The following is a 24,937-nucleotide window of genomic DNA, read 5'->3' on the forward strand; positions in this document are numbered from 1 at the left end:
ATCCCCAGCTCCTGGAGAAGAGCGTGTACCAAGGCCTCTGCCACAGTAAACATATGGCACTGAAGCTCACTTCCTCTTGGGGCTGCACGAGGCCCTGCCTGCTTCTTCTCTGGCTGAGGAGGGCCGCCTGGCTTGCGTGGGGACTGCACAGGGTCCTGCGTGCTTCTTCTCTGGCTGAGGAGGGCCGCCTGGCCTGTGTGGGGGGGCGCTTCTTGGTGGCAGCTGAGTCCCCCCTCTCCGAGATGCTAACGTGCCTCCCCCACCCTGCTCTTCCTCTCTGGGGCCTCACAGGCCGGCGGGGGAGCCATCCGGCCTCATGAAGGGCCCTGACGTGGCCAGAGGAGCCTTCGCTGCCCACTAGGCCCTCTCCTGTCCCTCCCCGTCCCCCACGGCCCCTCCTGGGGCTCTGGTGAAGCAGGTTGGGGGATGGGGGAGGCTGCAGAGAGGAGGGCTGGTGAACCTGGCCTTGAAAGATGGGGGCTTCACCGTACTGAAGGAAGGAAGGGGTGGCCAGGGAGGGTGCCATCCTTGGGTGGGCTCTGGACTGACACCTCCCCTCATACAGCCTTGGCCCTGCTGCCCAGGGACCAGGCCTGTTGGGGGCGAGGGTAGGGGTCCATCAGCCTCGGCTTCTCCCTCCCAGGTCCTCAGCCACAGTACCCCCCACCTCACATTGGTCATGGTGGGTTCCCTGGGAAAGCCTCGCCTGCCCACCACCACCCCCCAGCATTCTTGATGGGCTTTCCTGAGCCCAAGGACGGGGTGCTCACCTCACCTGCACGCCACCCTGATGGCGCAGCAGGATGGCTGCCACCCTGCCTGGCCCCTTGGTTGATGATCTGTGTCCCCTTGATCTCTGCCCACAGGCCTGACCTCCAGCCTTGATCCTCTTGGCCCCAAGTGCAGGCTCACCCTTGTTCTCTCCAGACCCTTGTCCTGTCTCTGTCCATGTTGCCACAGGGCCCCTTGGGGACACCTGTCAGCCTGGCCGCCCCCAGCATCTCCGTCCTATCTACTGAATTTGCACCACACACAAGCGGGGCCTTGACCTCCATCCTCCCGCCTCCCTCGCCTCCAGGCTCCAGCAGGGCGGACCCATCCAAGGACACTCTCTGTCTTTAATCTCACTGGCCTCTCCCTGGCTTTGGCACGACTCAACTTTGAGGGACTCTGCAGTGTCCAGACAGCCACCCCATGGCCTCGTCACCTGGGCTCTGAGAGAGCCTGCCTGCACCCTGCCCTCAGTTGGGCGTGGGCCCAGGCCCCAGGCTGCCTCCTCTGTCTCCTCCACAGGCATCTCAATATAACATTGAGGTCTCAGCAGGCATCTCAAATATAACATTCCCAGCCACCTCCCCCCCAAACCCCGCTCTTCCTGGTGTGTTCAGCCTGGCTCCTCTCTGCCCCCTCAGCTTCAAGCCGCATACCCGCCCCGTTCCTGCTACCACCTCCCTGACTGCACTGTGTCCGAGCAAATGTTAGAACAGAATCACGTTTGCTGCCTCTCCCACCTTGATGGTTCAGCAGCTCCTTGGTGCCCTGGGCACAGACGGGTCCAGCCAAGTCGGCCACCATTGTTCCTCAAATCCCCAACCCAGTCCTGCCTCCGGGCCTTTGCACTGGCTGTTCCTCTGCCAGGACGCTTCCCTCCAGTCATCACGGTGTCAGCTCCTGCCAGAGTTTCCCAGATAATTTCCTTCTTCAATGGTCTTCCCTCCTCTTTCTGGATAAAGCCTTATTACTCCTCCCCCATCACCCAGTGACTCCTGTGCCTGGAAAAGAACCTGGAGTTGGTGGAAGGGGGAGCTCAAAAGGAGCCAGGAACTGAGAGGGCTGGGGATGGGGCTGGTCACGGGAGAGGAGGGGCAGCGACCACCTGTGGCCCCCCCCAGCTGCTGGAGGGCAGGTCTGGCCCAGGACCTCCCTTCCAGCCCTTTCCTCTGCTGTTGGCTGAAGAAGTGGGGCCTGCAGGGCCCCCCAGATGGCCTTGAGACCAAGGATATCTGAGGATATCCACCATCTTCGTTTTGAAAAGGTCCTTCCACTGTAGATGCAGGTGGACAGGGTGTCTTGGCAAGGTCTGCGGTCCGGCTATTGGTGGTTGTGTGGTGCGCCCAACCAGGGGCTGCTTTAGGCTCAATTGAAGGCACTGCGGTGGCCCTTCTGCCCTGCCTGTACCCCAGAACTCAGCCTGCTGGGAAGACCAGTGCCAGCAGCAATCTGGGAATCCATGGAGAGCTGCTTGTGGTCATGGAGCCCTTTGTGGAGGAGCCCCTGGCCTTCCGGGGCTGGGCCCGTCTCTGTACCTGGGGGGCTGCCTGCGCCCTTTCCAGAAACCCAGGAACCTGGGATGGGGGGGGGCAGGTGAGAGGAAGTCAGCTGCTTGATGAAAGGGATGGGACGGAGACTGAACTCCCAGGTTTTCAGGGCCAGTGCTGGTGATGGCCGCTTCTTGCCGCCAGCTGCATGTAGACCCAGGCTATCCTTGCTAAATAAAGATGGTCTTTGATTCTTCACTGAGGTGTCCTGGGGCCACTGATGTGGATAAAAATAGCCTCTGGTGGGGGAGGGTGGGCAGAGTCCCCAGCCTCCAGCCTGGCCTCTGTGGCACTCACTGGGGAACCACCAACACCGCGTCGTCTGTCTCTGAGTCCACGTGTGGCACGTGGGGGCTCAGCCCTCCCCACCCCCATTGTCAGTACTTCTCCTCCAGTCTATTTTTAGCTCCCATCCCCAGGGCCTGGCTGACACGGAAGGCAGCGTGGCTGTGGGAGTTTTTCTTGATGAATATTTTATGCTGGGAGGGCCCGCTGCACCACGCCAGCAGATGCCGGCACTTCCAGGCTGATTGTTAAAGGCGAGTGTGGCCTGTGGAGCCAGCCAGCTCCCTCTGAAGGCCTCCCTGCAGCCGTGCCCTCTAACTTCGAGGGTCGAGCTGAAGGGCAGAGTTAGAGGGGTGGCTCCCTGAGACCCACTTCCACCCTGGTGGAAGGACTTTAGTACCCCCAAACGTGAGAACTAGTGGACTCTGTGTTAAAGCGGGGGCAAGGTTGGTTTCCATTCTCTGGTTCAGTTGTGGGTGCTGCAGACCCCGAGGTCCTGGGAGACCCACTTGGGGGGAGGTCTCACCTCGCCAAGGGAGCCACCTGGACCCTGTGCCAGGGCAGTCACATGATGCCAATTTGGACACATGCATTCACAACTGCTTCATGGGTCATTTGGAAAAGGATCATTTGTTTTCCCCAGTGAGCTGAGCAGCATGGCCACGTCACATTGGGGTCACGGAGCAGGGTCTTTTCAAAGCCGGTTTGCTTGGCTCCCAGAAAACCCAGACCTCAGAGCAACCTGCGGTGCGGGGGTTTTGGCCACTGCTTATAGACCATCATCTCCTGGTCCACTAGGAACTGCTGACAAGTGGAGGGCAGGGCCTGGACCCAGGAGCCTCCGTCGCAGCACTGAAATGACAAATCGGGATGAAAACAGGAGGCAGGGAGGAAATCGAGGAGGCCACCGGCCTTCCCTCTCTCTTGGAGGGGCTGGCTCATAGCTGGCGGGGCTCCACCAAGAAGCGGTGAAATGTGAGCTCTGCACTTTCTCAGCTGTAGGTGCTTCCTCTTTCCATAATGGCCAAACCTCAGGGCCCCATCCAGGGCCAGTCACCATACAGGTTTCCTGAGGACCAGCTCCCAGGGCCTGGGTGCCCGTGAGGCCGTTCCCTGTCCCCGGGACAGGGCCGGTGCTGGGGTGTGCTCTGGGCCCACAGCGGGAGCTGAGCACTGACTTCACACAGTGCCGACCCACCTCCTCACTAGGTGTTGGGGTGGGTTATCCACACCCACCCAGACCATGGTGACAGCGATGAGACGTGACTTTGACGTGAAGTCGATATGGAGCAGACCTTGAACACCTTGGCCAAGGCGGCCCCTTCCTGGGTGCTCAGAAATACAAGGACGAAAAGACCCTGGAACCCCCAGGGGTAGGAAGGGTGCAGAAGGGCCTCCCCACTCACTGGTAGGTGCATACAGAATCAGAGAATAGCATGCCAGCCCTGCCCGCAGGAGCAGAGATGCTTCATCAGGGGCGTTGTCCATCCCCAGGTGTACTGGACACCCCGCTCGTGCCTCCTGTCACCAGCGCAGGACCCTATCAAGCCCCTCGGTGGTCTGAGCCTTCTGGAGCTGCTCGAGGTGGAGGATGCCTGAATGTGTCCTCTGAGCAGAATCCTCAGTTCTGAATCGTCATTGTTCAGTCTCTCAGTCGTGTCCGACTCTCTGCGACCCCATGGACTGCAGCACGCCAGGCTTCCCTGTCCTTCACCATCTCCGAGTTTGCTCAAACTCGCGTCCATTGAGTTGGTTCTGATCTTTAACACAGTCATGTTGGTTTGGGATTCAGGCTTTCTTGCTTTGATCTTCATTGGTTTGCTTGTTCATTCACTCAGCAGAGGCTTCCGGGACCCCACTGTGTTCCGGGCATCGTGTGGCCTCACACAGATGGCGGGAAAGATGCTGACACAGTGTGCATGCAGGGCAAGGGCTGGCAGTGAGCGTGACTCCTGGCCCGGCCCAGCCCGTGGGAAGGGCTCGGCGTGTCGGCACACCCCACCCAGGGGCCAGCACTGCGCGCGGGTCCTGAGCCCCCTCTCCTGTTGGGGGGTGGCACCCTCCCGCCTCCTGCCTGGCAGTACCTGTGTTCCCTGCCTCTTCTGGCCACCTGTTGACCCTTCCGCAGGTGAACTTCGTGGTTGCACAGGAGGGCAGTTATTTGAGGAGTGGAGCCAGTGCTTTAGGGTGAGGGGAACCCCTGGTGAGGGTGTTCATGACTCTCCACATTGGCTCTGTCATTGGAGGCTGTGATGCCGTGTGCTGGGGGCTGCGGTGCTGAGCCCGGTGCAGTAGCTGCACAGTCCAGTCTGTGGCCCCTGGGAACTAGACACTGGACCGCAGACTGTGGCTTCCCGGTGCGCAGCCCATCCCCGCCCCAGGTCAGGGTCTGTGGGCCCAGCTGGGGGACACAGCCACCTGTGGGCAGCTCGCCAGTGCCCCTGGCCACACCACCCCGAGTGGCCCCGGTCATCAGACAGTATCTTAATTGCCTGCATGATTGTCCCAAGATCTCTCTCCTCCTGTTATGAAGGCCGGAGAGGCTGTGCTGCGTGGCTTCCTAATTAAGAAGGTCTGCGTCCCTCAGGCTCACAGGAAGTTGTTCTATCACCACTGGAAACCCTCTTCGCACCAGACATTCATTAATTACAAAAAGGACAAGTTCTTGATTTTACTGAGGGTGGAACTTAGTCACTCACCCTCTCTGCCAAGTTCCAAATGTGTGTTCTTGAAGCACAGAGAATGCAAAATGGAAAACATTTGGTTTGCACTGTTAGGCTCTGAAAGCCAGAGGCTTCCCTACCAGTGGAAAGGAGCCCGGGAGACAGTGCTGGTGGGAGGAGGGAAAGATGAACATCGGAGGCCCAGAGCCAGCAGGCGGGAACCAGCGGGGCGCCCCCAGCACGGGGGGCCCAGGCCTGGGACCCCACCCCTACCCCTGTGTCCCTGGGCCTGAGTATGACCTTCCAAAGATCCAGCTGCCTTAAGTTGAGCCCCAGGGCCAACTGCCCTCGTCCCAGGGCATCAGCTATGTGTTGGCAAACAGGAATACACTTTGTCTCCGAGGCTGTTCATGATGACAGGAGTTCATCAGTGTGATGCTGGCGAGCACACACGCAGTGTAATCGCTGTGAGTGGAGAGCGGCCTGCACTGGCCCCGCAGGAGACCCTTCATCACGTCACCTCCTGGAGACCCCTGGTTCGCAGCTGGCCCTGGGAGCATCCTGGAGCCGCCTGGCCATATGGCAGGTCCTGGTGACCCCATGGTCCTTGGCACCCCTCCGAGGAGGGCAGAGGCCCAGGTGCAGTTACCAGACCTGGTCAATTCCAGTGTCTGTCCAGCGCCGAGAGAAGCGTCCAGAGCCTTTGGTGCACACTGTCTCTTCCACCAGGCAGGTAAACGGGTCACTGCACCCTGAGCTGCCAGTGGGCTCCTTTGCTGTCACCTGTCCTTTTTCAAATGCACAGGAAGCCCTCCCCCTCAGGCTGGGGGACGGGCAGCCTGCAGGAGTTGGTAGCTCCTGCCAACAGCTTTAGGCACTTGAGAGGAAGTGTGATTCCTATGGAGGAGCTTTGTCCTTCTCCCCGTCACCTCCAACCCCCCATTAAAAACAGCAACAGCCAACAACTTATGTATTTATTTACTTTGCCGGGTGGAGGGAGACGGCTGTGAAGAGGCAGCGGCAGCTGGGCTGTGGGTGGGGCCGCGTGCAGGGAGCCATCTGTCTAGTTCTGCCAGCTCCTCGCCCAGCAGGGAAGTGGTAGCCCCTCTTAGTCACTTGGCTGGGAGAGCTGTTTATCTGAGCTCGCAGCCCTGGGGAGGCTGAGCGTCCAGCAGCCGGCTGGGTAGGACCCTGCCCCCACCTAGAGCAGAGTTGCTCACCCCTGGCTCTGTTCTTCCCCCACATGCCTCTCCCCAGCCCTGAGGTGTCTTTATAACACCTCCCAGGGCAGGTGGGCAGGAAAGGGCCATCAGCATGTGGGTGGCAGCACCGAATCCACAGAGCCCAGAGCTCCCCACAAAGGCTGCCGTCCCTGGAGATGAGGTGAGGGGTGAGCCCTCGCCAGCTCCTTGTTCCCAGGCTGAACAAGGTTTGGCCGCGCTCTGAAGCCGGCCCGCTGCCTGCACATCCATCATCAGGCGGCAGGAGGTCTGTCTGAGGGCAGATCCTGGCTGATGAATTAGCTGCAGAATATTGAATGTCAGGGACTCGCTCGGCACAGCAACCTTGGGGCTGGGTGCCGGGCGCTGGCTCCTCCCCACTCCCTGCCTGGCGGACACTGGAATTGACCAGGTCTTATACCTGCCTCTGGGCTTTTGCCCTCCTGGGGTCGTGTACTGAGAGAAACGTCCAGAACCTTCAGTGCACGTCTAGAGACTTCTGGGGGTGGGGTAGCGGCAGTCGTTTGGGGGTACCTGATGGAGGGCCGGGCTCGTCACAGCCACACATCAGGGCCACGTGAGCCCCCCTCACCCTTGAGGGTGCGTTGGGACCTGGTGGGAAGGGAAGGCGCAGCGTCTGTCTCCTCTTTGCCTCCTCTGGGAGGCGCTGAGGCCAGGGCTGGAAGGGGAATGTGCCCCTGCCCCTGGCCTGTTCTCTCCTGGGTGCAGAAGGCTATAGAGGCTGGGCCCCTGCAGACTCAGGTGGGCTCCAGATTCATTCTGGATGTTCACCAGGATGATGCTGGAGGGCCACCGTGTGCCCTGCTGCCCACCAACAGCCCCACCCTTGAGAGCCTGTCAGCACAAGCTGGCCTGGGGGATGGCAGCAGCTCAAACTGTGGCTCTGCCTTGTACAGGCTGTTGCTTGGTCAGATCACTCAGCCTCTGCCCTACGTCGCCATAGGAGGGGGACGTGATGACCCTGGACGCCTCCAGGGTGGTTACACAGACTCTCACCAGCTGGGGGGTGCCCGCATGCCTTCCCAGGAGCCCTCACCACACCTGGACCTTGAGACCATCTTCCTCTGCTCCACTTGGTCTTGGTCCAGGCCACTGTCTCTTTCCTAGTGCAGCACCGTCTGCCTCTTTCCTGTGTGTGATCGGCCATTCGGTCAGCTCCCCAAGGCAGGGTCCCGTGGATGGTGCTCGGCGTGCTCGTGGGAGCATGTGCGTCCAGGCCGGATTTAGTTCCATGAGCATCACCTCTGCCCTGCTGTCTTCCTCACGTGCCCAGATTTGGGTGGGGGCCCGCCACGCTGAACCTTCCCTTTGACTTTCTGTAAACTCGGACGACACTCACACCTCTGCGGTGGTTTTGAGATATGATTATGTGCTGTGTGGTTGCCCGTGTAAATGTACAATCCAGTGGGTTTTTATGTATCATGGATGGGAGCCACAGGTCTCAACCATGCCAGGCAAGTCCCATACAGAGGCAGGAGAGGAAAAAGTCCCCACTGTCTTAGCCTGGTGGCCTTGACCTTGCATTCTTGGCCACTTTGGCTGTGCCTGCAGTGACGGAGACCTGAGTTTGATCCCTGGGTCAGGAAGATCCTTAGGAGGAGGGCATGGCAACCCTCTCCAGTATTCTTGCCCGGAGAATCCCTCGGACAGAGGAGCCTGGCAGGCTACAGTCCATAGAGTCACAAAGAGTCAGACATGACTTCCATTTTCATTTAGAACAGGGATGGACATAGAGAGGGATCAGGGTCCTTCCCACAGCGCTCCATGGGCCAGCTGCCTTGCATCGCCTAACATGTGTTAGAAACGGGTCCCAGCCCCCAGACCCACTGCAGACACATAGAATCTGTGCTTACAAGATCCTCAGTGATTCGTACATGCGCATTTGAGAAGCCCCTGATCTCGCACCTTTTACCTGGATGTATGTAGGAGCCTTGGGCTGGGCTCAGCAGGAAGTGGCCTTGTCTTCTTGGGGTGCCTTCAGCAGGGGCTGGAGTACTTGGGGCCCCAAGGATGTCTCGTGCCCCCCCCAACTTAGAACTTCCTGATAAAATGGAGATAGAACATTCCATTTTCCTGGGCTGTTTTAGGTCAAATTGCATAGCCTCAAGTTTCATCTTTTAAAAAGCCAGCCAGAGATGAAACCAGAGCCAGCTTTCAATAAAGTATCTTGGAAAAGTCAGCGTTTTCCACGTGTGCCCCAAGAGTCTTCATACAGGGACTAGAACCACTCTAAGAAGCACAACCTAGTGCATCAGATGCCCGGATGTTCTGTTGGCTCCAAGCTGTGGGCTTCTGATAGTTCACACCTGGTGACACTTAGAGAACCATTTCTGAGAAGGCTGAAAGGGAGGGAGTGTTGGGTATAACCTGACATTCCGTCCTCTGGCTGAGTGTTCTCTCTTTTGTCAATATACCATTTGCCTGTAAAACCCTTGGGCCTAAAAATAGCTGCTGGGGCTTGGTGTCATTGTAGATGAAGGGCACTTGCCCCATTTCTTTGGCTTTCAGACACCCTCAGAGTGTCTCAAGGCAGTGTTGTCCAGAGGAATTAGCAGAGCTCTTTAAGCCTGAATCCCTGACCCCTGGGCAGTGAGAAAGAACTCTGCAGTGGGACAGATGGGGTCTTGGAAGTGACCAGCTGGTGCTGTTGCCGTGACCTCTGTCTGGGGCCACAGCACTTAGTGGCTAGGTCAGGCCACCCTCAGGAATGAAAGGGGGTCCATTCACTGTCATACTGGTCAGCAGGCATGGGCCAGGATAGTCCTGGGCAAAACATGGCCTTTGGCCAAGTCTCTGGTCACTTGAGGACCTGGCTTCTTAGGTTGTACAGAGAAGAGGTGAGGTGGACACCAGGTGCCACTTCCTAGGCCTCTGTGCTGGCCAGGGGTGACTGCCGACAAGCGGTCACTCACTCCTGGTAAAGTGGCCAGTGAATAAAGTGGCCTTCTCAAGGTCACGCAGCCAGCACGGTGTATGTCCCCACTTACCTTTGGGGCAGAGACCAAGAGTAGCTGGCATTCCCTGGGAGTGCAAACACAGGGTCCCCCTTTGGCCCCTCTCCCAAGTTCATTATCAACTGCATTTCCAGCTGAAATTCATTCTCAAGAAGGCCCTGGGCTCAGATTCCGCCTGCTGTGGAGAGTAATGGGGTCTCCGCCCTACGGGCTGCAGGAAGATGGGGCCTGGCCCGGCTTCTCTCTGCCCTCTGGGGGCGGTGCCCACATTCACTGGTTCTCTAACCTGCCTGCTCCTCTGTGTGTCCACAGCCCGAGACTGAGGACGAGAAGAAGCGCTTCGAGGAAGGCAAAGGGCGGTACCTGCAGATGAAGGCGAAGCGGCAGGGCCAGGCGGAGACTCAGGCCTAGACGCCTCTCAGGCCTGGAACAGGCCCAGCGCCGCATCATTAGAAGTTAGCCCCCGGCCAGAAACCCAGTTCGTGTTGACAACTGGGGTTGTGTGAAGTGTTCGTTTCGCAGTGTTAACCTCTCCCGAAAACCTCTACACCAAAGCTTTATTTATATCACCCCAGTGTAAACGCTACACAGTATTGTCCCAATGCCCGCGCAGTCCCTGGAAACCCTGGGGTGACCTGGGCACACACTGTACCGTATGTAGAGTTCAGCTTCACTAATAAAGCTACTGTTTGGCTGGACCTCGGTCTGGGTGGTCATTTGTCTTGGGGGGTTGCACTTTCCCTGGGTGTGGGATCTGGAGGCCACCCAGAGGCCTAGTGGGGGCCTAGTGGCCTGGGGGCCACCCTCCTGGCCCCCACTCCTCTGGGTGCCTGGACCTAGACCTGCCCTAGCGCCCACTTGTGTTTGCCTGATGACTTGCTGGTCAGAGAGATCACCCCTCCCTCCTGTCCCACCCCCCACCCCAGCCCAGGGGCCTTGGTTCCAGGCTCTGAGGCCTCATCCAGTTCCTTCCCTTTGATGGGAGCTGGGGCACTTGTGAGGACTCAAAGTTTTGGCAGAAAGAGCCAAACTCAGGGATTTCCCTGGTGGTTCAGTGGCTAAGACTCTCCCAAATGCAGAGGGCTGGGGTTCAATCCCTGGTCACATGCCGCAATGAAGATTGAAGATCCCTCGTGTTGCAACTAAGACGCAGTACAGACAAATATTTTAAAAAAGAGCCAAACTCAGCCAGACCGACCACAGCTGCCCTGCCCTGAGCCCGGCCTCTCCGCACCAGAGGCAGCTCGGACACCTCAGAGCGAGAGGCAGGGGTTCTACCAGAGGGGGCCCTCCTCAGCTAGTGCCAGGGCCTCTGTGCCTGAGGAGGAACTCCCAGCCACTCAGGCAAGTGGGGTTACTGGGAAGGCTTGTGGCGTGGGGGTCTGAGGGGCAGTGTGTCAGCCCGTGTGCATGCATGCACTTGCATCGGTATCCCTGTCTGCAAATACGTGTGGGCATGTGTGAGGGAGGAAGCTCTGTGTGTGCATACACCCACGCATCTGGTCCAGCAGCCTCAGGGCAGGTAAGCAGCTGAGGCCACTGTAGGGGCCAGGTCCCTACCCACCCACCCACAGCTGAGAAAGTCCCCTCCAACAGCACTCCTGGTCATCGCTGCCTGTGAGGATGTTCCTGACCCAGGCTCATCCCCAAAGCCTGGAGATGAGACTGGCCGTCAACGGCACAGCCTCACACAGGGCTCCCTTGGGCCCAGGAGAGAGAACGCGGCTCCAGATGTGCAGAAACGTCCGCCAAGACCTTCAGAATCTGTCTCGGCCCCAGTCCCGGCTGACGGGTTTGTTTCCTGCCTGGGAGCATCGGGAGGGAACACCCACAAGAGGCCACAGCAACCCCGCCCCTGGAGGCTGCCTCGCCTCCCCAGCTCCACACACCCGCTCCCATGCCAGCTTCCTGGGGGGTGCCCGAGGCAGGAAGGGAGGAGGAAGCAGCCTGCCTGGCAGGGTGAGAAAGACCATCCTGTGCAGGCCAGCCAAACCTTGTCCTGAGAAACCATAGTCGGCCATGCCAGGCCCAGTACCCCAGTCCTGGGGTTCCCCAAGGCAGCCCTGGGAAGCTCATCTCCCGTGTGCCCCCAGAGCCAGCTGGGGCAGGGGTACCAGTCCAAGTAGCCGTGGTGAGCTGTGGAGGTGCATTTGGGGCCACAGGCGTGGGGCATGCTGCCCTCTGCCAGCTGGGCAGCAGCTGGGCTCAAGGCTCTGAACGGCTGGATGGCCTTAGAAATGCCACATTTGACTACCGGCTACCCTGTGTCAGCCTCCCACTGCTGCTGGTCTGTTTACAACCAGGACCACATGGGCAGGGAGCTGGCCTGCCCACAGAGAGCTCACAGGGGCCCTGATCACCCAGAAGCCACACACAGGGAGCACATGGCCCAGGACTCGCACTCACCAACCCCATTTCGTTGTGGAACCGTGCTATTCAGACAGCTTTAATGCGTCTCACAAGACTGACCCTAAGGCTCCCTCTGGGTCCCCTAAAAGCTGCTCCTAACTCTCCAGCTGTCTCCAGGTGTGGAGCCGGTGTAGGTGGGCACAGGATCCAGGCTATGGTGTGGCGCAGCCAGCACTCGCATTTGGTTGACCCTGGTCCTGGGCAGATGCCTACCTTCCTCTGGGCACAGGGCTTCCTGCTTATGGATGCCTCCCAGATGTGTGGTAGGACAATGCCTTGAGGCCCAGGAGTGACTCTGGAGGGCTTTGTCCAGGATGCATGTGGTCACTGGCTTCCTAGAAGAGGCAGGCAGCATCCTCTGGCTGGACGGGAGGCCAGGATGCCAAGATGCCAGCGGCTGCTCTCTCTTGTGATTTGGGTCTCCAGAGACCCCCATCGAGGGGACTACTGGGTTTTCCCACCTAGCCTAGCGGTGACAGCCTCTGCCTCAGCTAGCTAAGTGTAGGGTGAGCTCCCGATGGTGGGAGGAAAGAGGGCCAGGGACTCCGACTCGCCCGTCCTGCCTCGTCCCAGCTGAGTGGCCTGGTCTCAGCTTCACAGAGAACATTTCTGAGCCCACGGGAGGAGAGGTAACCACCAGCAGCCCAGTGGTCCCTTCACACGACCCCTTATTCCCATGGTGGAGCTCTCTCCCGGCCACACCCCCCAACCCTGAACCGGGCCGAAGCTATGTATGAATCCTTAGCTGACCCAACCTCACTTCTCCCTGCCCGGACTCCCCGCATGAACGACTTCCTAATTTCTGGAGGCAGCTAGTCCTCAGGTCCCCCCCAGTACTCTCCATGCCCCGCCCCTATAGTTCACCTTAGACACGGCTTTCTTTGAGAAGGCGTCCCTGAGCCCCCTACTCCCAGCCCTAGGTTCCCACTGTCCATTCCTGCCCCAGGCCCCCAAGGCGGTTTGCAGGCCGTGTCCTGCGTCCAGAGTGTGGACAGACCCAAGACGACAGCAAGAGGCCAAGCTTGCCCATGCTTCACGGGAGTTGCCGCCCTCCCTAGGGGGCTTCGGCCGGGAGGCGCGCATGCGGAGGGCGCGCCCCCGCCGGTGCGAGACTGAGGACTCACAGACGCGCGGACAAACAGACAAGACTCAGGGGGCAGCGCCTCCGAGAGGCGGGGGCGGGGCGGTCCGAGGGGCGGTGCGGAGGCGCCCGCGGAGGCATGCGCCCTGCTCCGCCCCCCGCCCCCGGCCGCCGGGGCGCAGCCAGCCGAGCGGCGGGATCCGAGCGCGGCCGCGGTGGCGGCGGCGCGAGGGGAGGGAGGGAGGGAGGGGCGGCGGGGTCGAGTTGAGCGGAACGCGCCGGCCACGGGCGGCCGCCGCCAGGATGCCCCGGACCGCGGGCTGCTCCGCCGCCGGCCGCCCTCGCGGCCCCCGTTGGCCCGCGCTCGGCCAGGGGGCGCGGGAGCCGCAGCTGGAGCCAGAGGCGGGAGCAGCGAACTGGAGCCTCGGGCGCCCGAATGCAGGGTAAGCGCCGCCTCCCTGGCCCGGAGGCGGCCGGGCAGGCGACCCCGGGCGGGGAGACTTCGGGCGGGGAGGGGCTGTCCGCGGTCTGTCGGTCACAGGGCCTGTCCGATGGCTGCGGGCTCCGCTTAGGTCTGCGCACCCCGCCCCCCGCCCCAACTTGGGGACCTTCGGGGTAACTTCCCGGGGTCGGCCGCTTCCTCTGGGCCTGGAAGCGCCGCCCGGGGGGACTTGCTTGCAGGGGGTGGGGATGGCCGATCTGAGGGTCCCGGGCCCACCCCTGTCCAGCGAAGCTCGGGGGGCGCCCGGGACCGCAGTCCCGTCGGCGTTCGGCTCCCGGCCGCCGCTCAAACGCGCCCTCGGGGCTAGGCAGGGCCGGGGGCCCCGCTGGGGCCGGACCGAGCGCCAGGTCGGGCGGGGGATCGGAGGATAGAGGAGCGCGGACCGCGGCGGTGGGGGTGCGGGCGTGGCGGGCCGGGGGCGTGTTGGAGATGTGAAGGCTCCGCGCCGAGAGCTCCGCCCTGGGCGGCGGCCGAGCAGGGCCCTGCGGGACCGATGGGCAGCAGCGCGGGCGGAGAGCAGCCTGGGGGCGGCAGCCGAGCCCGGGAATCCTTTCAAGTTCTGGGTTCTCTTTGTTGCGCAATAGAGCCCTGGGGCCATGCGGCCTCATTGGCCCGCGGCCGTGACGTCACGTCGGGGCCCCGCCCGCAGACCCTGCGGAGGGAGTCCGGTGGGTCCCAGGCCCGCCACACCTGCAGCTTGCCCAGCGTTGTCCTAAGGGGAGGGGGCGGCAGGGAGCGGCTCAGGGATGCAAGGGAGGGAGAAGTCCGGTCCTGGAATGCTGCGGAGACTGAGTGTGATGCGGAGTGTTGGGGTCTGGCCTTTAGTGTCGGGGTCTGGCCTTTAGTGTCCCCTGCTCCCTGTGAATGGGCAGAAGGTGATAACAATCTGGAGGAAGAGGGTCTCCTGGTTTCTGCAGAGCCAGCCCCCTCTCACTCTGCATTTGGAGACCGTGATGTTCACTCCCCATCCCATCCCGGAGATATTCCTTCCCCATCCTAGGACCACCAACCAGCTCAGGAGTCCACAGAGTCTATGCTTCCTCCCCAGTGTTGCCCTGGACTCTGAGCCTCACTGTTCCCGTCTGTATTGTTGGGATAGTAGGACGGACCCATCTTGCCTGGGTCGGAGGCTCAGAAAGATGACCTCAGCTCAAGGAACAAGAAAAAGCCAAGTATCCGAGCATTTTAATGTTTAAGAAGCCAGGATTTTGATGTCAGACAGAGTTTGGATCCTGGCTCAGGCACATAAGAACGTGGGCAAATGGTTTTACCCCTGCTTAACCATCTTTTTAAAAATATATATTTATTTATTTGTTTGTTTGGCTGTACTGGGTCTTAGTTACAGATCTAGTTCCCTGACCTGCAGGGATTGGGGATCCCTGCATTTGAAACTCAGAGTCTTAGCCACTGGACCACCAGGGCTGATGGAAGTCCTTCAGACAAGATCACTAGGTGTGTGAATTGAGAGGAGGGCGCTGTTTGAAGGATGAATGTCCCCTGTAGGGCACATTCTCCTGCCCACACCTGGGACCCTTCCCTGAAGTGAGACACTGTTAGGCTAGACTCAGAAGAACTGGCACCATGAAGGGTTGTGCTAGTGGCAGCCCATGGCATCTTCTCCACCATTCTGCACCAGTAATCAGCAGGTGGGCAGCATGAGCTGGGCTGGGCCCAGGGTCCCAGGAGTCAGACAGCCTGCTTGGGCATCTGAGGAAAGGCCTCCCAGTTTGACAGCCACAGAAGCCAATGCAAGTAGAAAGAGACACCAGCCCACCAGGTACATGGTGAACCCGGTTTTCTGTTTGATAACATAAGCCTCTGACCCACAGCAGCATGCGTACTCTGCCCATTCTGGACCCAGAGTAGGCTGCCAGACCCCATGAAGGTACCCATTAGGGTAGCCCTGGGGCCTCATTACCCCCAAAGCTGGACCGTCCCAGGTTTCGGTTGGGGTTACCTTGCGTGTGCCTGCAGGTCTGAGGCTCAAGTACACCTCTGAGCTCAATGTCTTGGACCTTAAGAGATGCCATAGCTCAGAGAGCAGGGAGGCCTTTAGTATATACATCTACACAGCAAGCATTTATTGAGCACTTTCTGTGTGCCTGGCTCCATTCTAAGCACTTTCTGTGGCATAACTTCCTGGCTACCCACATGCTTCTCCAGACAGATACCCTCATGTCCACTTACAGATGAGAAAACTGACACCCAGCTAAGTCATGTAACTGGCTGGGGAGCTGGAGTTGGAGTCTTTAACAGCTCTTTACCCCACACCAGTGGCCTCTGTATGCTGAGGTCAAGGAGGCTTGCTGGACACCTGAACAACTGCTGGAGGGTCCAGTGGGGCCACCTCTCCTCCCATGCTGGGTCTAGGGTGAGGAAGGGACAGCAGGTGTGTAAGTAGAAGCCTAATGTTTGGGAAGGAAGTTGTCTGGCTCCAGAAGTCTCCCAGCCCCCCTCAAGGCCATTAGTGGGCACTAGTGTGGTCCGGAATAGACTCTCATCTGGGTCAGGGGCCCAGGCAGGCCCGTAGCAAGGGCACAGAAATGAATGAGACTCACAGGACTCAGAGGTCCTTTGGTGTCCACCGGGGTCAAGGCCACACTCTGTACAGCACAAGCAGGGGTGCCCAGCAGTGGGCCGGGAAGTGCTGTTTCCCCTGTCCTGAGCACCAGGGGCCTGCAATGGCCTGTCCACACCAAGCTGGGAACAGTCCCTGGGAGATCACATGGCTGTGTCTGGTTCAGTGGTACCCATAAGTGTTGAAAGTGTTAGTCATGTCCAACTCTCTGCGACCCTATGGACTGTAGCCCGCCAGGTTCCTCTGTCCATGGGATTCTCCAGTCAAGAGTCCTGGAGTGGGTAGCCATCCTCTTCTCCAGGGGATCTTCCCTGTTGGGGACAAGAGAATTGCAGCCACTGAGATTAAACAGGCTAGAGAGTGAGAAGGTCCACCCTGCCTGCTCCGGGCTGTGGCCAGAGTGGCCGACTATGGGGGGCCTCATATCGGAGGACCGGCCACTGTTCTGTGCAGGGAGATGCCAGGCCAGAAGGGGGGACCACCCTCTCGCTCTCTGGCAGGATGGGGGAGCTCCCCAACACGTGCCTCCTGCCTGGGTCCTGTGTCCCTGGTTCCTATCCACAGGCTGTCCTTGGGGCCAGGTTCTGGTCCCTGGCCAGCTATAGTCCCATGTTACTCAAGGTGTCCGGAGCACCCACTGTGTTTGTGACCTGGCCTGCCCTGGGCTTTAGAGATGAGGCGTCTACCCACCCAGCTGCCCCCTGGAGGAAGCATCGTCATCCTCATTTCCGAGGACGTGAGTGAGGTTTTGTGAGGCCACACAGCTAGTGTGCTGGAGCTTGGTGGGACTCCCAGCCTAGGCTTCTGCCAGGGCCTTCCAGGTATGCCTGGCCATGGAAGGCCTGCTGGGGGCTGACCCAGGAAAAGCAGGCCATGCTTTCCCAGAGTGGGCAGGAAACTGGTCCCTAGATCACCCTTTCCTCACAGAGAGATTCAGGGGCCTCATCCTCCAGGCCTGTCCTCATTGGCCAAATGAAGTAGGATGGATGAAGCTGAGGGCCCCCATTGTGCGCTGGGGCAGCGTCATGTGGGCTGCGTGTGGATCTGGGAAGTGTGAAGGTGAGAGGGCTGGTCCTGGGACAACACCAGGTACGCCTGTGGCACAGGGCCCACCTGGGCCTGGCCTGGCAGCTTCCCTGAGGATGCACGCAGCCTGGAAGCAAGCCTAGATGCCACACCTTGACCAGGAATAGATGGAAGTGAGGGGATGTGCATTGATTGAGCACCACTGTATACACCCCCCCCCCCAGGAGCCAGGAGTCTTCAGAGAGGAGAGAGGAAGGCAAAGCAGCCCTGCCCAAGCCAGGACCAGACAAATAACGGAGCATCAGGGGACCCCTCTGTCTCCCACTCCCAGGAGCCCCAAGAGCTCTGCTGATGGAGCCAGGGGAGAGTCACTGAGTTCCCTGTGTTGTTCCTGCCCGCCCCCCGCAGATGCTCGTGGTCCCTGGTGTCCCTGGGCTGCCACATGTGAGGACTGCTGCGCTAAGCTGAGGCCCAGCTTGAGGAGGATGTCCCAGCCGCCGGCCAGCTCCCGTCTGCACCATGAGTGATGAGAGGCGGCTGCCTGGCAGTGCAGTGGGCTGGCTGGCGTGCGGAGGCCTCTCGCTGCTGGCCAATGCCTGGGGCATCCTCAGCGTGGGGGCCAAGCAGAAGAAGTGGAAGCCCCTAGAGTTCCTGCTGTGCACACTGGCGGCTACCCACATGCTCAACGTGGCCGTGCCCATCGCCACCTACGCCGTGGTGCAGCTGCGGCGCCAGCGCCCCGACTACGAGTGGAACGAGGGCCTCTGCAAGGTCTTCGTGTCCACCTTCTACACCCTCACCCTGGCCACCTGCTTCTCCGTCACCTCCCTCTCCTACCACCGCATGTGGATGGTCCGCTGGCCTGTCAACTACCGGTGAGTTCTTGGGTGGGTACCTGTGTGCACACGAACATCCTAGGCGGGGACGTGTGCCTGAGCGCACAGCGGCCTCAGTGTGGGCACACGGCCCCCGTGCGGGGTGCTGCACCAGTGTCACACTGAGGGCTGCAGGGGTGCGTGCATGTAGGTGTGTGTGGGTGTGCAGGTACCCAGTGCAGAAGTGCTTGGAGAAAGGGACGTGTGACAATGTGCTTGGGGACCAGGGCAGTCGAGGACCCTCAGGGCTTGGGGAGAGACCCTGTGAGTGATACCAGGTCCCTCTCTGTCTTGTCCCTGCCCTGTGCCAGGCTGAGCAACGCCAAGAAGCAGGCGGTCCACACAGTCATGGGCATCTGGATGGTGTCCTTCATCCTGTCGGCCCTGCCTGCCGTCGGCTGGCACGACACGAGTGAGCGCTTCTACACCCATGGCTGCCGCTTCATCGTGGCTGAGATCGGCCTGGGCTTCGGCGTCTGTTTCCTGCTGCTGGTGGGCGGCAGTGTGGCCATGGGTGCGGTCTGCATGGCCATTGCCCTCTTCCAGACACTGGCGGTACAGGTGGGGCACCGGGCGGACCGCCGCGCCTTCACTGTGCCCACTATCGTGGTGGAGGACGCGCAGGGCAAGCGCCGCTCCTCCATCGATGGCTCCGAGCCTGCCAGGACCTCGCTGCAGATCACTGGCCTGGTGGCCACCATCGTGGTCATCTACGACTGCCTCATGGGCTTCCCCGTGCTGGTGGGTGAGCTTGGCAGGTGGTAGGAGCCTGGTGGGGGGACATGGGCTCTGGGACAGACAAGGGCTGGGTATGCTCCAGGCATTAGCGGTTGAATCTTACTCACACTGATCCTTTCAGGAGGCATCATCATCACCCCTACTTTATAAGTTAGGAAACCAAAGTTCAGAGAGGTCAAGTGACCAATATATAGTCAGGGCAGCCATGGTAGGAACTGAGCCCACGTCAGGTGGCTGCAGAGACCAGGGTCTTTCCATCACACTGTAGGAGACTTTCCACCCCTGATCTGGGTGAGATCCACTTGATACAGAGGCTATGGAAGGTGGGGTCACAGGCTTCCTCTTGGACCCAGGTCCCATGGTGGACAGAGGGGGGATGTGGTGTAGCAGAATTGGGTGTGGTCCTGAATTGGGGGGCAGGGCAGGTCTGGAATGTGTGCTGGAGAGTTGGACTTGATCCCAGCAGCCAAACAAGCTTTCTGGTGGCACTAGTGTTAAAGAACCCACCACCTGCCAGTGTGGGAGACCTAAGAGATATGGGTTTGATCTCTGGATCGGAAAGATCCCCTGGAGAAGGGCATTTCAACCTGCTCCAGTATTCTTGCCTGGAGAACCCCATGGACACAGGAGCCTGGCGGGTTACGGTCCATGGGGTCACAAAGAGTTGGACACAACTGAAGCAACTTACGGAGAAGGCAATGGCACCCCACTCCAGTACTTTTGCCTGGAAAATCCTATGGACGGAGAAGCCTGATAGGCTGCAGTCCATGGAGTCGCTAAGAGTCTGATACGACTGAGTGACTCGACTTTCACTTTTCACTTTCATGCATTGGAGAAGGAAATGGCAACCCACTCCAGTGTTCTTGTCTGGAGAATCCCAGGGACAGGGGAGCCTTGTGGGCTGCCGTCTATGGGGTCGCACAGAGTCAGACACGACTGAAGTGACTTAGCAGCAGTAGCAGAAGCAACTTAGCATGCACGCACCAGCAGCTGAGGAAGGTCAAGGTGAAGGCTGGTCTGAAGACCCTGCCAGGTAGGGTCCAAGGCCCATGGAGGCTGCCTGGGCTCCTGTCTATGAGGCTGTGCCCCAGGCCTAGCCCAAGAATGATGTCTGGACTCAGTAGCTGAGCCCTCCCACCCATAAGGTTCCAGCCCAGCCCCTGGAGGGTCTAGAGCTGGACAGGGACTGGTGGAGGGGCAAGGACCCAAGAGAGGCTTCATCCTAAAGACATCACTGCAGGACCCCAGCCTCAGCAGGTGACAGGTAGGGGGGCAGCTTCATAGGCAGGGTGTAACCCCACCCTTAACGGGTCTTGTACCCCTTAGGTGGAGACCTCCTGTGTGCAGTGGGGCCCTTTGCTGGGAGAGGGAAGGCACATGTGTGAAATTGCAGAGCCAGATGGGGAGGGCCCCCCAGCTTCTCTCCAGCAGAGAATAGATGGGAGTACTGTTTACAGAACCCACATGATGCTGCAGGCCTGGTGCAGTGTCTGGAAACTTTGCCTCAAGATGTTCTTAGCCCACTTCACCGATGAAGAAACTGGGCCCCAGAGAGGTTTAGCATCATTCTGAAGGTCACACAGCTTGCGTGGAAGAACCAATGTATGTCTACCTCATGCCCACTTCAGCTCTGAAAGGGGAACAGTTCAGTGTCTCTAAGTGGAGGAGTGAACTCCCCTGGGAGCAGAGGAATGAGGGGCCCCTGGGCCATGACCCAAAAGCCACCGAGTTAGACCCTCTGATCCTCAGAAACTGCTTTGATTCCCCACTTGGGTCTGAGGTCGACCCCCAGAGTAGAGGCAGGGCCAAGGAGATCATGAGCCAGGGAGCAGGGAGGATGGTAGAAAGGCCCTGAACTGGGAGATTGGAGACCTGGCTCTCAAAAATGGGATGGTAATCCTGGCTCCCTGTCCTCGGGTAGTCACGGATGAAATGAGGGAGGCTGTACCCAGCGCTTCCCGGTGCACACGCAGTCTGGTGACTGTCCATCTTGGCAGTGAGCAGCTGTCAGTGGGCGGGCATGGACTTCTCCCTTCACATTCCAGCCCTTTCCTGCCCAAGAGCCCAGAGTTCTGTCACCTCCTCTGCCTCCTTCTCTGGCAGGTGGGCAGTCAGACCTGCCCTGCATATGGGAGAACTGAGGCTGGGAGGGGAAGCGGGGTGATGGGGGTCCTGCCGGGTGCCAGGCCGACCCGTGTGCCCACAGGTGGTGAGCTTCAGCAGCCTACGGGCAGACGCCTCAGCGCCCTGGATGGCACTGTGTGTGCTGTGGTGCTCAGTGACCCAGGCCCTGCTGCTGCCCGTCTTCCTCTGGGCTTGTGACCGCTACCGCGCTGATTTCAAGGCTGTCTGGGAGAAGTGTATGGCCCTCCTGGCCAACGATGAGGAGTCGGATGATGGTGAGGATGGCCCCATGGAGAATGGCGCCTGGGGGAGATCACTGGAGTCAGTGGGAGGACAGGTTTCAGATCCACCGATTTACCCCACAGGTGCTTGAACCCCTACGGGACCCAGTGTCCCATGGAGCATTCTCCTGTCTGGCTTGCCCCTCTACCAGGGTTTCAGTTAAGCAGATGTTCCAGTTAACAGAGTGGCTGTGGACTCCAGCCTGAATGTTTCCTGGAGTCTCTGACTTTAGGGGTCTTGGCGAACTGCCCCCAGGGGCTCCTGAGCACCAGTCCTGTCTCTCCCCAGCAGTAACAATGTGACCCTTGGCTGAGCCCTGCTACCTGCCAGCCGGTGTCAACTCCTTGTGTCTATTTAGTTCCTGGCCCCATAGAAGAAACTGGCTCAGGGTCTGTGACTTCCCCAGCCCCTCAACTAAAAGGGGGCAGAGTCAGGATTTGAATGGAGCACCCTGCCTATCTCCTTTTTTGCTAACTGGCCCACCAGCCCTGCGTGTGTCTCTGGGGGTCCCTGGGGTTCACTCCTGAAGCCCCCCAAGTTTCCATGGCCCTAAACTTCTGCCCTGCCCTGCAGATACCAGCCTGGAAGGTGGCGTCCCCCCAGACCTAGTGCTGGAGCGCTCCCTGGATTACAACTATGGGGGCGACTTTGTGGCCCTGGACAGGATGGCCAAGTATGAGCTCTCTGCCCTGGAGGAGGGGGGCCTGCCCCAGTTCTACCCTCTGCGGCCCTTGCAGGAGGACAAGATGCAGTACCTGCAGGTAGAGACGGGCAGGGCTGGAGACGCGCAATATGCATGTGGGGGATACCCTGACCTCTCCAAGGCCTTTCCTCTCTGAGTAGGAGCCCATCTTGTGCCTGCCCTGTCTCCCAGGGTTGCCTTTCACCTCCCAAGATGGGCTGGCCCCAGGTCACAGAGCCCATGGGGGGCACCCCAGCCCCTTTGCCCCAGTTCCCTTGTGCCCTAGGAGGGTGCTCAACCTGGCACCTGTGTCATTTCCTTGGGGCTTAGCACCCTACTCAAGGGGACTGCTCCCGAGTTGACCCAAGCTACGGATGACAACACTGAGATTTGGAAAGATCGTCAGTTGCCCCAAATCGCACAGCTTCAAACCAGGGGCCCCTGGCCTGGTGACGCCTGACTCCAGGCCACCCTGCCCGGTGAGGGGAGGCTAGGTCCCCATTTTCCAGGAGGGTAGCGGGAGTTAACCCCAAGATCCTCACAGGTCCCGCCTACGCGACGCTTCTCTCACGACGACGCAGACGTGTGGGCCGCCGTCCCGTTGCCCACGTTCCTGCCACACTGGGGCTCCGGCGAGGACCTGGCCGCCCTAGTGATGCCAAGCGGGCCTGACCGGCGTCGCGGCAGCCTGCTGGCCTTCGCAGAGGACGCGCCCCCCTTCCGCCCGCGACGTCGCTCGGCCGAGAGCCTGCTGTCTCTGAGGCCCCTGGCCCTGGATGACAGCCCGCGCCGCGCCCCCGGCTCGCCCCCCAGCAGCCCGCGCCGCCGCCCCGGGCCCGGCGTCCGCTGCGCCTCGGCCTCGCTGCTGCCCGACGCCTTCGCGCTGACCGCCTTCGAGCGGGAGCCGCAGGCCCTACGACGCCAGCCCGGCCCACCAGGGTCCTTCCCCGCCTGCGCCCCTGCCCCCGACCGCACCCAGCCAGGTGGGGACGTGGCGCCCCCTGGCGGCGGCGCGCAGAGGAGCCCCGGGCCGCTCCCGGATGCACACACGCATTCCGGGACCCTGCGGACTGGCCTGAGCGCGTCGTGGGGCGAGCCCGACGGTCTGCGCGCGGCGGGCGCAGGTAGCACCAGCAGCTTCTTGAGCTCGCCCTCGGAGTCGTCGGGCTACGTCACACTGCACTCGGACTCGCTGGGTTCCGCGTCCTAGGACCCGCTGGCGCCTTGCCAAGTCACCAGGCGGGCCGGGCCGCCTACGGGGCCAAAGCACCAAAGATGCCACCCTAGTCCTGGCTGGGCTTGGGCAAGCTTCCCGGACATGTGCCAGCCTTGACGACCATTGCCTGGAGGGATGACGCCTGCCCTGGACAACCACCCTGGGTACGGACCAGCCTCTGGGCAGGGCACCTCCGGGGCAGAGTAAGGCTGGGGCCTGGGAAAAGGCGGGCTCCACACGGAAGCGACTGGGCTAGGGTGACGGTGGTGGTGGGTTGCCCAGAGAGGGACACCACCAGACAGAACAAAGCTCAGCCGCACAGGAGCCACCGGACTCCATCCGGCTTTCCACTCTGCACTGTAATTGTCACACCTCAGGGGGTGGGGTACAGAGGGTCTCTAAGCACAGGGGTCTTTGGAGCCCAAACCAGTTCTCTGAGCAGGTCTCCCTGCTGACCTGTTCTGCCTCGCTTTCCCCATCTGTGATGAGCAGGTGACCATGTTAACTCTCAGGACTGTTTGGACAGGTCTCCTGGTCTGTGTGCCCTGGCCACGGAGTGGACAGGGAGGGAAAGTAGCATAGGATCCTCCCAGGGTCCTCTGTGGGGGTCAGTCTTCAGTGGCCTAGTGTGGCCCCCAAGCCTGAGGCCTCCCACGCTTAGTGTCCCTGGCCCCCTTGGGCATTCTCCCCAGCCAAGCTCAAGTGCAACACTTGCACCATCACCAGTGGTACCACACTCACTTTGACCCCTATTAGCATCCCTTCCCTCATCACTCTGCCTTCATTGTCTGTGCCCACCACATCAGCCACCTGTGGGACCCCCGCCGTGAAGGTTGTGGGGTACGTGGTGGAGAGAACTGAAGCAAAGCAGGAGTGGGCTTCCTTATCTCGGTGCCCATCCCCAACCCGTGCATGTCTGGCCAGAAAGGGATCTTGGCTTAGAGTCCTCCCAGGTTCTGGGTGTAAGGTCTGGTCCATGGTGAGTCTTCCTCCACCCTGAGTCAGGACTCTCTTGCTGTCCATGCTAGGCACACCTCTTGCAGACCTGGGCTTGTCCATGGACCCTCAGGGAGTGTCTGCTGGGTTTTGCATGGAGGAAGACCCTAGGCTCAGGCTAAGAAGAGGCCCAGGAGTACCCATAGACCTTGGGTTGTAGGGGCTGGGGTGTATGCAAAGGCAGTCCCATCCTATCCCCTGCCTCCATGCAGTGGCCCCTACCTGTGAAGGTCTGGAGTGGGTTCCAGGGGCCTGTGAGGGCCTCTTCCCTCCTGCTCTGCAATCTGGAATTGCAGCACTGCCTCTGCCCCTCTGGGGGCTGATCCGGCTTCCTCACCCTTCAGACAGTGTCCCAGCTCCAGAGAGACCTGGGAAGGACTACACAGCTCTGTCTCAGCTTCAGAGGCCCTTCAGTCTCTGGCTGTGGGGTAACTTGCGGGGAGGAGCTGGTTTACTCACCCGCAAGGTGAGCAAATCAGAATGTTCCAGTCAAGCCTCAGCCATGGGAGGCCTGCCTCGACAACGCTGTTGTGCCTTTAAGGATCGACATGTCATGTGGGGGCAGAGGTCACCAGTTAGCTGCTGTCCCCCCCGACCCCCCATCAGGCTGGCCGATTTGTCCACCTTGAGTTTTCACTCTGTGTATTTCATATCCAACGGCAATACTTGCAGGGAGGCATGGTCCCCTCAAGTCCCTCCAGGCCTAGATTTTACAAAATTAAAGAGGAGGGAGAATCCCAAGTGGAGGCCCCCAGGGCCTGGGGCTCCCCTCTCTCACTTTGTTTAGTTTCCAGGCCTGTTTGCTGCCTTGATGAGCAGCTTGACCCTGGGTTCACCGGGGAGGGAGTTCTGTCTTCATACCACCGCCCAGCCCAGAGCCAGGGATCTGTTTGTAGTTTTTTCACAACTGAGCATTTCTCTTCTGTACAGACTCCAATAAAAACTTCCTATATAATTTGCACCGGGC

General features: G+C 60.1%; 2 protein-coding genes across 6 annotated transcripts in view; both read left to right on the plus strand.

Moving 5' to 3' along the window:
- ACOT7 (acyl-CoA thioesterase 7) overlaps positions 1-10,159 on the plus strand; it is a 108,603-nt gene extending 98,444 nt beyond the window's left edge. For all 4 annotated transcript variants that reach the window (XM_061382920.1, XM_061382924.1, XM_061382921.1 and 1 more), the window contains exon 9: positions 9,774-10,159. In XM_061382920.1, the coding sequence (XP_061238904.1) occupies positions 9,774-9,872 (99 nt within the window). In that variant the 3' untranslated portion in view covers positions 9,873-10,159. The remainder of the gene's footprint in view (positions 1-9,773) is intronic.
- A 3,157-nt stretch (positions 10,160-13,316) lies between these two features.
- Positions 13,317-24,931, plus strand: GPR153 (G protein-coupled receptor 153). 2 transcript variants are annotated; one of them, XM_061382919.1, is made up of 6 exons: positions 13,317-13,394; positions 17,282-17,932; positions 18,244-18,673; positions 20,877-21,069; positions 21,650-21,837; positions 22,303-24,931. In XM_061382919.1, the coding sequence occupies exons 2-6, from the start codon at positions 17,577-17,579 to the stop codon at positions 22,966-22,968; spliced, it is 1,833 nt and encodes a 610-aa protein (XP_061238903.1). In that variant the 5' UTR covers positions 13,317-13,394; positions 17,282-17,576; the 3' UTR covers positions 22,969-24,931. The 2 variants fall into 2 exon arrangements, with proteins under 2 accessions (XP_061238903.1, XP_061238902.1); XM_061382918.1 differs by having other exon boundaries at positions 17,466-17,932.
- Positions 24,932-24,937: the final 6 nt, after the last annotated feature.

The sequence above is a fragment of the Bos javanicus genome, chromosome 16 (assembly GCF_032452875.1).
Source record: "Bos javanicus breed banteng chromosome 16, ARS-OSU_banteng_1.0, whole genome shotgun sequence".
In the NCBI taxonomy this organism is placed as follows: Eukaryota; Metazoa; Chordata; class Mammalia; order Artiodactyla; family Bovidae; genus Bos; species Bos javanicus.

What these genes read in the sequence shown, in the direction of transcription:
- GPR153 (XM_061382919.1), top strand. Translation starts at nt 17,577, where the DNA reads ATGAGTGATGAGAGGCGGCTGCCTGGCAGTGCAGTGGGCTGGCTGGCG. An exon ending in CGCTGGCCTGTCAACTACCG is followed by an intron (nt 17,933 to 18,243) that starts GTGAGTTCTTGG and finishes GCCCTGTGCCAG; the next exon opens with GCTGAGCAACGCCAAGAAGC. An exon ending in ACAAGATGCAGTACCTGCAG is followed by an intron (nt 21,838 to 22,302) that starts GTAGAGACGGGC and finishes AGATCCTCACAG; the next exon opens with GTCCCGCCTACGCGACGCTT.